Genomic DNA, 13,985 nt, shown 5'->3' with positions numbered 1-13,985 from the left:
TTGTATCAGTTGTAAAAATTTGCGATGATGATTCTGATAATAACGATGGTGTAAAAGTCGCCGAAATTATGGATGGAAGTTGATTTTTCTGAGAGATAAAATTTAATGTAATATATAAATAACGATATAATATTATAAATAACAACATATAAATTGTCATATTTGTGTACGATAGCGCAATAAATAAACATTGTATTCTACCTCATAAATGATAGTACTTTTATACTTATAATTAAACACAACGTTAATATTGAAGTTTTCACTTCTGCCGGCACTCCCGGAGTGCTATTTTTTTTTTTTAAGACAATTCACACCAATTGACCTAGTCCCATGCTAAGCTGGTGAAGCTTGTGTTATGCGTACTAGGCAACGGATATACATACATGTTATAGATAGATAGACATATAAATACATATTTAAACACCCAAGACCTAAGCACAACACCAAATGCTCATCACATCGATGTTCGTCTCAGCCGGGGATCGAACGCGGGACCCATGGATTCGCAGTCAGGGGTGCGAACCACTAGACCAATGAGTCTATTCAAAACAATTATTAATTATTTTATCCCTATTGACCTGGAGGTCAATTTAAACAACTTTTTCGTAGTATCACAAAGCTTAACACTTTACGTTCAAATAATCATAAATACTACGGGTACAATAATATATCTGCCCCATAGTCCACTATATAAACAACAAGTCTGTCTGTGTAACAACTCTTAAATAAATAAGAAGAAACGGTTTTTAGCAGTAAGACCGCCCATTTACATCCTTTACTTCTTTTGTTTTATTTTTCTCCTGTTTTGTGTTATAGTGATATTAATAACGTGTTATAATTATAAAGGTATTGTAAAAGATTTTCCATTATTACAGCCTTGACAACTCAAGAAATATTACCTCGTAACACAACTAATGCCTACATAAGTTTCGGTGTGTAGTTTAAAAGATTAGCCTCCATTAGGTAATGAGGTTGGTAAATGGGAGGTGCTAAGGTTTATGTGAAAATGGCTCCCGAGTGAAGGGTTAAAAGTTAATGACCCTTGAATTTTTCTCACCTATAACAGTAAAAATAAACCGCTATTGTTTAAAATTAAAGGAAAGCTAAAAGCCATGCTTTTGAATTGGTAATAGGTAATCGTATACTTTATAATGGGGTAGACACAATTCTACGATCTGTTTTGTATAGGTCATTTAATTTGCCGTCTTTCTTGAATATATATTTCTGTTTTGAATATGGGGCAATCTAAGCTATGCGTTCACCTGTATCAAAACGTCAATACAAAATCCCGCAGTACAAATACAACATGCAGTTGTTTATAAAGCAAGTCATATTATTAATTTAATCGCATAGTTATTTAATGATATCAAAACAATTGCATGTAGCATTTTAATGTAAATATGAAATACAATTATTTACATATTAAATAAACACAAACAGTTTAGAACACGTTTATCACAGTTACTTTAAATTAATAAAATTTTCTCGAGGTATTTACTATTTATTTAGTCTTTCCTAAACATTGCGTACTGAAATTTTCGTAGAAAAAGACGTTAATAAAATAATTCTATCGATATCGATACTAATACAAATGACGAGTAAGCCTAAGGTCCTGGATTGGTTGTGAATCTAATTGTAACGGATTTGTAGCATTAAACAAAGACTTATAAAACACATTCAAAAATGTGTGTATGTCACGGTCTCTAAACAGCTAACTCTATTCTATAATTAGCTCTTAATGCGTTTTTGACTTGTCTTTATAACCAATGTTTATGACAAAGAGTCAAAAATAAAAGCGTAATAAATTGCTAAGTCAAAAATTAACCCCAAATTACAATTCGTTTTCACTTTAATTGTATTGCATAATGTAAATTAATTATAGCTGCGCGAGGGCAACAAAACTTGTGAGAATAATAGCCGTGACTTGACCTAGTTTTTCACAATAATAGAAGCAAGCCTTTCAACTTGCAATTCATCATTGGCGACGTGTGTTGTTACCACAGTTAATAGAAATGTAGTGGTTAATTTGTCGTATCAAAGCTACAGTTTTACGATTCGATGTTTCGTACTATGGTGGTGTTTCTAGTAGATTTAAATATAAAGCTTACAAAATAGACAGCCTTTTAGGAAGAATATAATACATTTAACCTACAAATGTATGCCAAATGTATACCGTCTAATCAGTAATTTAGCACAGCGGTAATACAATTTGACAGAAAGAGACCATTGAGTACTACCGTAACACGGTGTATTTGACTTATCAATTAATACTTTATTGAAATTGTAACTTTATTTTTAATTAAAGAGCAAATAGGCTTATCGTTAATTTATAACGTCTATACATCACTCGTTGCATCCAAATGTGTCAATAAAACCTTTATCCTGTATCGAGTAAAGAAAAATCTAATATATAAAATTCTCGTGTCACAGTTTTCGTTGCCATACTCCTCCGAAACGGCTTGACCGATTTTGATGAAATTTTTTGTGTTTATCCGGTATCTATGAGAATCGGCCAACATCTATTTTTCATCCCCCTAAATGTTAGGGGTAGTCCACCCCTAAATTTAATTTTTATTTTTTAGACAAAATTTTTAATTTCTAATTTAATTTTTTTATGATACAGCATTAAAAAATACATACAACCCCTAATTTTCACCCTTCTACGATCAACCCCTATTTTTTATTATAAATGATATACAAAACGACGTTTGCCTGGTCAGCTAGTGTATTATAAAATACTAACAGAATTCGCATACATTTATCACGCACTGCTTTAAAAATAGAATTTAAATGTTGTGATAGACACCGATTTCGTAAACAATGAACTCAGTATTTCACAACTGACAGTAAGTAAACATTGGATATCCGTAGCGTGACATTATTAATTACGCCTGGTGACAGTTTATTACTGACGGTGACAACACTGATAGTTAGTGACGTGGTATTTTTAAGTTTTTCAACGTTCAATGACAATTTATCTCAAAAATCGTTTCATAATTTTTTTAAATTTTTAATTCTGATGACCTGTAACACAGGTACTTACCTTTAGCAGGCATCAGTCTCACACAAACTAGCTTTTTCCCTAAACAGAAATAAGACTATTATTTATTTATAAGAGTATACAACTGTCACTTCTTTATGTCCTAAGTTTTTGTGAGAAATAAATAAAGATTATTAATATTATTAATAATCTAAAACAGTTGCGCATTCAGTCGACGGCATAAGGTTATTCTTTACAATACGTATATAGAAGTGATGAACATTGATGATGATGATAATAAGCATGTAAGAGGCAAATTAATAAATCTGAGGCCAGTCCTAAGTGTTTGTAGAGCTACTGGCTTTTATTAAAATCAGCTTAAAAAAGTTTTTGCGGTTGTAGTAGTGTAATGTACAACAAAACTTCAAGTGATAATACATTAAAGTATACAAAAGGTAAATATAAAATTATTTAACTAAATCACTCTACATAGAGAAATTTCAATTTAATTAGTATTTCATACAGGGCATCATTTTACAATATTGTTACGAAGACGGGTCGACTGCAATGTTTTTAGACTTTTCCACTACTTAGAGAACCTTTCAGCAGACTGAAATGTGATTTCTGACCGTTTCAGGGGAGAGAAAATCGTCATTTACAGAATGTTATCCTAGTTTTCAGGAGACTGAAACATTTTTTCAGGCCGTTTCAGAGCAAGTGTAGTCGAGTGGTACGCTTTTCAGGAAACCCAGGTAACAATATCATACGGCTGATTTGTTGAGACCATTTCACAGCATTTGACCCTTGCTTCATTGGTTCACAAAAGGTACGCGTATGTAAACAAACAGTTATACGTGGAATTGTTACACACTACAGGTTTTTAATTCGGTTACCTGCTGATACATTCTACTGTTATAATGGTAGGGGAGCCCACGATGCTAAATGGGGATTTACTCGAGCGTCGTAGAGACCTATTGGGATGCAAAGCTTAGATAAAAAGAAGAAAAAAATGTTATATGATAAATTCCTTTTCATCGGTGGGGGAAGCGGCTATAGATAGTTAAATATGTAAAAAAAAACTGTTGCATGGACATCCTCGAGCGCGTCAGATATTGATAGCATCTATGCCCTACGTATTTTTAATAATGTACGTATGTTAATCTGATCGTTTGCATGATGCGGGTGGTTGTATTTAAGGGTTGAAAATTAAAAAAAAAATTTTTTTATCGAGCGCGTCAGATTTTCAAAGGGAGTGTTAAGTGCACCAAAAAAAAGCTCTCATTCACTAATCTGACGATTTCGATGGGACGCAAACTCACAGCCATTTTCTTAATTTGCAAAAAAAAATCGCAATTTTGAAATACTCAAGCGCGTCAGATTAAGATATATGTGGTTCATCTTTATGTTCTAAACGTACTGTCTCATAATCTGACGATTACCTAGAGGGATTCGCCTGATCTGCCAAAAAAAATATAGAAAAACGGTTCACCTAAAGGGCCATCTCTGCAACTTCCCGCTAATTCCATTCCTGGGCGCTTAAAATTGATATTTTGAGCTCGCTGAGTTCAAAGAAATAACATTTCTATGCATTTGAGCTCTCCCAGCTCGAACGTCTGATAGAAGTTTCATAGAACACTATTTTTGGAATTTTCAAACCGCAATAACTTTTGAATGGATCAAGCAATTTTCACGCGGTTGGCGGCATTCGACGCAGTTTTATCATCCTCATAAATAATTTTGCAATTTTAATTGATCGAACCACAAATTTCGGAGTAATCCCGAAAAAACACTTTTTCGGGTTTCTTTCGTGTACGATATCTCTCGAACGAATCAACCGCTTTTGACCAGCTTGGTGGCGATCGACGTGGTTTTTCAAGCTCAAAGGATTAGTTTTTGAAGTTGATCGATAAAGAAACCACTTTAAAAAAAAATATTTCTTATTTTTTTAAGATTTTTCAAAATTTCTCAAAACCTATCGGTCCGAATCGGTTCAAATTCACAGGAAATGTAATTTTGAGGGAAATATTTAGAACGCCGTTTAGTAGATTCCGATCGGTTTAAGGAAATGTAGGCATCACGCAGCTGCACGCATTTAACTTTATCGACGAATTTTTGTTATTTCGGCTTGCGGAAATCGTCAGATTATATATTTTCCTAGTGGGAGTGCCATGCTGTTGCCTTCGGGCTTCAGCCAAATGGGCAGGCACGACCGGGGCAGTACCACTGTCTCTCAGAAAACCGGCGTGAAGTGATGCAATAAGTTTGCCTTATTGTACTCGCGTTTCGTGCGGTGAGAGAGACTCCCGGAGCCCATTTCCCCCCCCCCCTCTACAAGAAATATGAAGGTGCAGAAAAAAAGACAGAATCTACCCCAGGGGGGTACCACACGCGCTCGCGGTGGAGAATCCCCCTCTGGGCGTCCAACACCGGGACACTCTGCGCCCGGTGGTGGACGCACAGGCTGCCCTTCGTATTCTGGGGGGGGCAATTCTGCGCTCGGAAAAAATAACATAATTCGTTCTCGGGGCAAACGGAGCAAACCTACAAAGGCACCCCCGTCCACACTCGCCGTGGACTTCACAAATGTTAGGGGGCTCAATACCAATATCAACGCAGTCCACTACCATTTAGAAACTGCGAAGCCGGCCTTGCTCTTTCTTACCGAGACTCAGATTTCCTCCCCGGCTGATACTTCCTACCTCTCCTACCCGGGGTACAAATTGGAACATTCATTTGTGCCGCGGGCGGGAGTTTGCGTGTACGTCAGAGAGGATATCTGTTCTCGTCGCCTCGGGACGCTTGAAGGAAGGGACCTATCTAACCTCTGGCTGCGCGTAGACTGCGATGACCATCCGCGATTCTACGCATGCCTGTATAGGTCCCATAGCGGAAATATCGAAACTGACCGACTCATTGAGCACATCCAAATGGCTACAGATTCCCTGCTCGAAAGGGTTCCTACCGCTGAAATCGTGATACTTGGCGATTTTAACGCCCACCATGCCGATTGGCTCGGCTCTGAAACTACCGATCACGCGGGAAGATCCTTTCACGACTTTGCTTTAGCCTACGACCTGACACAAATGGTCCCTGCGATTACGCGAATACCAGATGTGGATGGTCATAAACCCTCTTTGTTGGACCTTCTGCTGACTTCACATCCGGAGAACTATCAAGTCTCTGTTGACCCGCCATTGGGTTCATCAGATCATTGTGTGGTCCGGAGTACTGTGCCATCTACGCGCCCTTCACGGCCCCGCTTTATGGGTTGTCGCCGTATTTGGCACTATAAGTCAGCAGATTGGGACGGGATGCGGTCTTTCTTTGCGTCCTACCCTTGGGGGCCTATGTGCTTTTCGCCGGAAGCTCCAGATTCCGTCGCCGCCTCTGTCGCCGAAGTGGTTCTGCAGGGCATGGAACTCTTTATTCCATTTTCTGCGGTGCCGATCGGTGGCAAGTCTCAGCCCTGGTTTAAACGTTCTTGCAAGGCGGCCTCGCGTCGAAAGCGAGAATGCTTTAAGGCATGGGCGGAAGCGGCGAAATCTCGTGATGCCAATACCAGCGAACTTAAAACAGCATATAACTCAGCCTCCAGGTCCTTCAAACGAGAAATCACTAAGGCAAAGTCAGAGCACATTGCCAGATTTGGCGAGAGATTGGCCCAACTCCCTTCAGGGACTCGAGCCTTCTGGTCTCTCGCCAAAGCTGTCCAGGGGAATTTTTGTCAGCCCTCCATTCCGCCACTGCACAGGGAGGATGACTCTCTGGCCCACACTGCGAAGGAGAAGGCCGACCTTTTGGGCTGTCTCTTCGCGTCCAACTCGACTTTGGATGACCGAGGGAGATCACCACCGACCATTTCGCGGTGTGATTCCTCGATGCCGGAAATCACATTCCGGCAACGTGCTGTCCGCAAAGCACTATCTTCCTTGGACATTCATAAGTCGAGCGGGCCGGATGGTATCCCCCCAATTGTGCTGCGTACTTGTGCTCCTGAGTTGGCTCCGGTCTTAACGCGCCTTTTCCGGTACCTGTACTCGCTCGGCACTGTCCCGAAGTGCTGGAAGACCGCTTCGATACATCCGATCCCAAAAAAAGGCGATCGCTCTGATCCGTCCAACTATCGCCCAATAGCTATAACCTCCTTGTTCTCCAAAATAATGGAAACCATTATTAATTGCCAGCTCTTGAGTTATCTAGAAGATCACCAGTTGATTAGCGATTCTCAGTACGGCTTTCGTCGTGGTCGCTCAGCTGGTGACCTCCTTGTATACCTTACTCATAGGTGGGCGGAAGCAATTGAGTCCAAGGGGGAGGCGCTGGCGGTAAGTTTGGACATAGCGAAAGCCTTCGATCGGGTGTGGCACAGAGCACTGCTCTCGAAGCTTCCAGCCTATGGGCTTCCCGAGAAATTATGCGATTGGATCTCCAGCTTTCTGGCCGATCGGAGCATCAAGGTCGTCATCGACGGAGCATGTTCCGACCTTAAACCCGTGAACGCTGGGGTCCCACAAGGCTGTGTTCTATCCCCGACCCTATTTCTTCTGCATATCAATGATATGTTGCAACTTAGCAACATTCACTGCTATGCGGATGACAGCACTGGGGATATTCTTTACACTGGCCGGGCAGGTATTTCTCGGGCAGTTGTTGATGAGTACCGGAACAAACTTGTGTCTGAAGTCGAAACTCTACTACGTGGAGTCTCAGACTGGGGCAGACAAAACCTAGTCCAATTTAACCCCAAGAAGACACAAGTTTGCGCGTTTTCCGCTAAAAAAACACCCTTTGTCGCTACTCCTCTTTTCGAAAACACTCTTCTTAAAGCCACAGCCAGCATTGGAATACTTGGCGTTGACATATCGAACGACGTTCAGTTTCGCGGTCACTTGGAGGGAAAGGCTAAATTAGCCTCCAAAAAGCTTGGTGTGCTCAGCAAGGCGAGGCGGTACTTCACTCCGGGCCACCGCATGCAACTATATAAAGCGCAAATTCGGCCCCACATGGAGTACTGCTCTCACCTCTGGGCGGGGGCTCCCCAGTACCAGCTCCTTCCACTTGACCGTATACAACGCAGAGCGGTTCGAATCGTCGACGACCAATCCCTCTCCGAGCGGCTTGATCCTTTGGCGTTGCGTAGAGATGTGGGGTCACTCTGCATCTTCTACCGCATTTACCATGGAGAGTGTTCAGAGGAGTTGTTCGGATTAATACCTGCAGCTGAATTTCATCATCGGACGTCGAGACAGAATACGAAATTCCACCCGTATCACCTCGACGTCCGCCGTTCCACAACTGAGCGTTTTTCAAGGCAGTTTTTGCCGCGCACAACCACTATGTGGAACCAGCTGCCCACTGAAGTATTTCCGAACCAATTCGACTTAGGGTCCTTCAAGAAAAGAGCGTACCTTTTCTTAAAAGGCCGGCAACGCACTCGCGAGCCCTCTGGCATTGAGAGTGTCCATGGGCGGCGGTATCACTTAACATCAGGTGAGCCTCCTGCCCGTTTGCCCCCCGTTCTATAAAAAAAAAAAAAAAAAAAAATTATTCTTGAATTATTTCCTTCAAAATAAAAAAAAAATTAGCTACGCTCGAGAATGTCGAGATGACGTTTTTTTTTTACAACTTTGTTGCCCTCCCCTTTTTTTCCGTCACTCTCAAATTGTCAGATTAGTTGAATATACACTTTTTAGGATGTAATTAACTCACCCTACCTTAATCTGACGCGCTCGGGAATTTCTGATGGTCAATTTTTTTTTACTAAACTGATCCTGTCTCCTTCACGTGCGGCTTTATATATGGGCCTCATATTTTGTGGAGGTACTTAACCGGGTACAAGGTATCCCCCTATATATTAATCTGCCGCGCTTTAGTAAATCCCGAAATCCCCTCTTGGGCTCCCCTACCATAAATATATTAGTCAGTAATATTAAGAATATCATGAATATTTTATAGTGTAGAAAAGGAGAAAGGCTGTGTATGTTATGGGTGCTTACGCATGACAGTGAGCCTCTTAACCGGAAACCAGAACCTATGGAAATGAGAGACTGTTGTGGAAATCCGTCGTTCCTAGTTCTCACGGAGTTTCAAGAATTATGCATTCTACCTCAATAAATAAATAAATAAAAAATATTTACCACATCTTAATTTATTAACGCGTGATAACTTAATGAAATTGAAAAAGAAAGCATGTTTCTTTGGAAAGGTAAAGGTAAAATATATGTAAGTATACTTATATGATACGAGTAGATGAACACAACACAACGGCGATACACGAAACAAATACTGGTTTTACAGAAGTTACAGAGTTACACAGTTATATGAAACATTTTCATTCTAAAATAATAATCATAACTTAAGGACCGACATGGTCGCCTAACTCCAAAAAAGTACATTGTTTCTTTCCATTGTTCGTCATCATTTCTTGAAGTAGGGAGAATGGAAAAAATATATGGTGGAGTTAAGTAGTTTATGTATCCATTTTGAAAGATCGATATACGATTTAAATAACTTCGCTTGATAGAAAAAAATCCAAACATAGCCAAATTTTGACAATTTGAGTTCATTTTATGACTAAAATATATATGGAACATGATTTTGAAATTTACACGATATATTTTATCGCAAGCCAAGTAATCCCTTTCAGAAAAAAAATGATAAAATACATTACTTTAATGTTTTACATGACTAATTGGTATTACAGGCTGGTGCGCCTCAGTGCTCCAGCTCTCCACTGCGCCCCGCAGTCCACCCCGAGACACTGACACAGCAATTCGTGCTGGGATAGGGCCTTAACTACAAATTTAACTTACCTGAAATCTTTCCGACAGGATGGGTGACAGGAGGCGATGACGTAGTCACCGTGACTGGAGGGTATACTGGATCGCAGCATTCTCTTTCAGGAAACTCACTTGCGCCAACACTTGTAATCCCCACCAGAACACACAACCACATACACATTGTCACTAACCCCCGTCCATTATACGCCGACCCCCCCTTAGTAACCAACATCCAAAGGAGCCTACCATTTTCAAAAATTCCCCTGTTGTGATAGCTTAGCCCCCTTTTATGATAACAATCCCCCCGCTTAGAAACCCCCGTAATTCTAGTGCCATATCGTTGATTCATCTGTCACTTTATCATTACTTCACCTTACATATTTTGATTGACTGCGTTTGTGACGATTGCGTTTATGTTTAAATCTGGAAGGAAATAAAAATATTTTATTTTATATAATTAAATATAAAAATTGATACAACAAACGTATAGAGATAAGAAATCTGTGCCTTGGAGGATATTGTGTGGTCCAGATCAATATAATTATTATTTATTAAGAATAGTATATTTATTTTGATTCCAACTGAACCTACTTGATATAGTTAAATAATATTCGAAAAGCGTTACATTAAAAATATTTGTATGTTTTAATTTTTGTGCCGGGCATTATGAATTCTTAATATGCTATTAAACTTGAGAACTGCGCGCTTATTGCTTTTCTTTCAAACTTTTAAAGAAAGATTTGATTATGTCGTACGCAATTTTGAAGTTTTTCATCTTACAAAAATGACCATTGTGTAATATTAACTTTGCTGCGATTTTATTACTCTTAGTGTGTAGTTTACGACTATTATATCAAATGTTTATATATTTTTTCGAAATATTGACACTGGAATGCGAGAAAATTTACGAAAATTTAACACTATTTATTAAGTTAATATTTATTTTTTATCAAGGGAAAAAGCTATTTAAAACAGGTCCCACAATCACATTATAACCGATAAACTTGTAATGAGCTTTTCACCGAAACGGCATATTTTAAAGATCACCGACACAAAAAATATTATATTTATACTTTTGTATGTTTAAGATAGTTAATACTATATTTAATTAATTATCCATAAACAATTCGTAATACCAAATTTGACGCTAAGTAGCGGGAAATTACTACTTAATATCGCTTTATATTAATTTAATCAACATTTCTCTCTTGGTATATCTTACAATTTGATATTTTTTATAAATAGCCACTACCAACCTGCAAAGCAGCCTTTATAAATAAAAATCGATAGCCGTAAAACTGTTATTTTCCGTATCACGTGTATAAATAACAAATGGCGACTTGCCGGTCATGGTACTAATTAAAACTTCGTTTAGTTTATAAGAACTTTAAGTGCGATGTATATGCCACAATTGAATGTTATCAAATAAAATATAATAAATTATTGTTTTTTTTTTTTCAAAAATAATATTATTATTTTTGATTTCATTTAATGAAACTAAAACAATATATTTAATTCAAAGCAAAAATATCGTTAGGTAATTTTTTTTCCTTTTTTTGATAATGTTGTGCTCTTTTATTTCTGGACAGTTTCTAAATAACATTTAACAATTGTTCAAGTTACACAAACTAATTAAAAACAGCCTGCGAGTAACATTTATGGGTTACAATGGTCTACGTCGTAGCACCGTCTACGTGGCGCCGTAGCCCTCATTTACTAGCATGGTACTCTACAAAGTTAAACGTATTTATAAACGTACTATTAGCCACAATTAGGAAAGTTTTGTAATTTTATTTTTGTACAAGAGAACGAAAACGAAAGTATTTTAATAAGGACCACCCATGCGGTCTGCAACTAACATGGTTGATCATATCATCACAATCTCCTTTTAAAAAACATTTGCCACCTATGTAGTCCTGTTTCAGCAAAAATCTGATCATAGCCTAAGCTTTCTTACTCGCAACAAGGTATAAGAGGACACTTTGACCGATTGAGAGGGATGGAAAGTTCAGACTAGGTCTTATTAAGGGCAATCTCCATTATTGATTATTTCTTTTAAACTCTTTTATTCCTACATGATATTTCATATAAAAGGGCAAATGTAAAGGTCAGTTCAACACTTCAATTTAAACTTTGCGTTGCAAATAATTTTACAAAATATAACTCATATAACTACTAAACATGTAATTATTAAACAACTATTATATATGATACTTGTAATGTGTTTATTCAGATTTGTCATTAGATAATAGTAAGAATATGAAACGTTGCATTATTTTATTATATTGAGTAGTGTTAGCCTAGTGGCTTCAGCGTGCGACTTTCATCCCTAAGCTCGTAAGTTCCATCCCCGGCTGTGCACCAATGGTCTTTCGTTATATCTGCGCATTTAATATTCGCTCGAACAGTAAAGAAAAACATCGTGAGGAAATTGGCTTGCCCTGCCGGCGTGGGACACTGGAGACTGATCACCTACTTGCCTATTAGATTAACAAATGATCACGAAACAGATACAGAAATCTGAGGCCCAGACCTAAAAAAGTTGTAGCGCCACTGATTTATTTTATATTTACATTCTTTTATTATTATAGTTTAAAGCAAGTGCGGAACTGAATACATCTTTAATCATGATATGAGAAGGAACATCGTATGTATCAACAAATCGCTTACAACTTTGTAACGAATGCTAGGTATCAGGGGAAAAACTGAATATACCCAGTTCCCGCCATTTACAGCTCGTGATTCGCGCGCTTTTACAGTCGATCAAGATATATTCTATTTTTAAATATGAGTGGCCCTCACTTCGGCCGGCTCTAAATCTACCTCTTTGCAAATTAAAAGAAAATTACATAATCAATCTCATACAGCGTCAATTTCGTTTTAAAGATATTCATAAATCTGATACTATGTATCAATACGTTGTTCTATACAATTAAGCCTAAATTACCTTTAGTGGCTTGGAAGGCAAACTAAGCTTCACGTTACATAATATTGAGTCAGCGCATATCGATAAGTATACGTCATAATTCGTTATCTAACTAATTTCATTATATATTTAAGTTAATTTAAATATTCGGTAAGTTTAAATTTAAGCACGTTCAATCTTTATAACTAGGTCATACGTTCGACGGGATGAATCCCAGGCTTTGTCTACAAAATTCCATCCAAGGCACAGACTATTCACAACACTATAAAAAGGAGGTTATACAATTAAACAAATGAATTACGTTTAAAAAAAATCGAAAATGTACGCGTGTTTCATAACGCGCCGTGCGACCACCGCAACAGCCAAGATTCTACTAACGTAGTAGACGATCGGGTCACCCCTCACCCCGATAAACCCCTTTGAGCCCTCGACCGTGGCTACCTTTCGACCTCCGAAATGATGTAAACACAACTTTTAAATAAAACAATGTTGAGCTCTAATTTCATCTGTGTTAAGTTGAAAGTTGCCTGTTAATACATCTGATTTTCTAACACTAATGTGTGCCGGAAAAGCGAATGTGCCCCACAGTCTCACAAGTCACTACAAGAGGACAACGCAAGATAAAATTGGAACTTTAAGCTTTGTACTTAAGGTTCATTTTTCATTAAACTCATCTGAAACGTGAGTAAAAATTGTAAATGTACGGGTCGAACTGAACACGAATGTCCGAATTCGATTATGTTATAATTGTAACAATGGTCTGTATGAACATAATTATAAAGTGTATATTTGTAAATCAACGTGAGCTTTCCTGAATGCTTTTGGCTTTCCACGGTTCATATTAGCTATTTGAAAACTTTAGTGTGGTGTGTAATTATGAACCTTAAACAGCAGGTGAAAGAGTTGACATTTTGACATTTTCTTTTGAATATGAAAAATCGAAATTTAACACCAAGAGACGTTTATGAATGCGAGCGTAGATTTTGTCAAATGAGAACAATAAGATGTGCATTTACTTGACAAAGTGGTTGCATTCTATCTTCAAGAAAAATGTCTTAATAATTCAAGAATTTTCCTCTTCATTTGCGAGTTGCGGTCGGAACTTAGAACTACTTTATCGTAGTAAAAAGTAGAGTTTCCATTTTGTGTGGTTATGGTGATATTCATTTCATCTAATTCCATTTTGAAAGTTATAATAGTTTGTAAATGAGCAGTGTTGGCCTAGTGGCTTCAGCGTGCGACTCTCATACCTAAGGTCGTAGGTTCGATCCCCGGCTGCACCAATGGGCTTTCTTTCTAT

The 13,985-nt window shown here is 38.1% G+C and overlaps 1 protein-coding gene across 2 annotated transcripts in view; it reads right to left on the bottom strand.

Moving 5' to 3' along the window:
- Positions 1-13,050, bottom strand: part of LOC125057032 — a 162,340-nt gene extending 149,290 nt beyond the window's left edge. For both annotated transcript variants that reach the window (XM_047660452.1, XM_047660453.1), the window contains exons 1-2: positions 12,987-13,050; positions 9,793-10,182 (exon numbers count right to left, since the gene is read on the bottom strand). In XM_047660452.1, the coding sequence (XP_047516408.1) occupies positions 9,793-10,108 (316 nt within the window). In that variant the 5' untranslated portion in view covers positions 10,109-10,182; positions 12,987-13,050. The remainder of the gene's footprint in view (positions 1-9,792; positions 10,183-12,986) is intronic.
- Positions 13,051-13,985: the final 935 nt, after the last annotated feature.

Source organism: Pieris napi, chromosome 16, assembly GCF_905475465.1.
Source record: "Pieris napi chromosome 16, ilPieNapi1.2, whole genome shotgun sequence".
Classification (NCBI taxonomy): domain Eukaryota; kingdom Metazoa; phylum Arthropoda; class Insecta; order Lepidoptera; family Pieridae; genus Pieris; species Pieris napi.
This window is presented reverse-complemented; position numbering and strand designations above follow the sequence as displayed.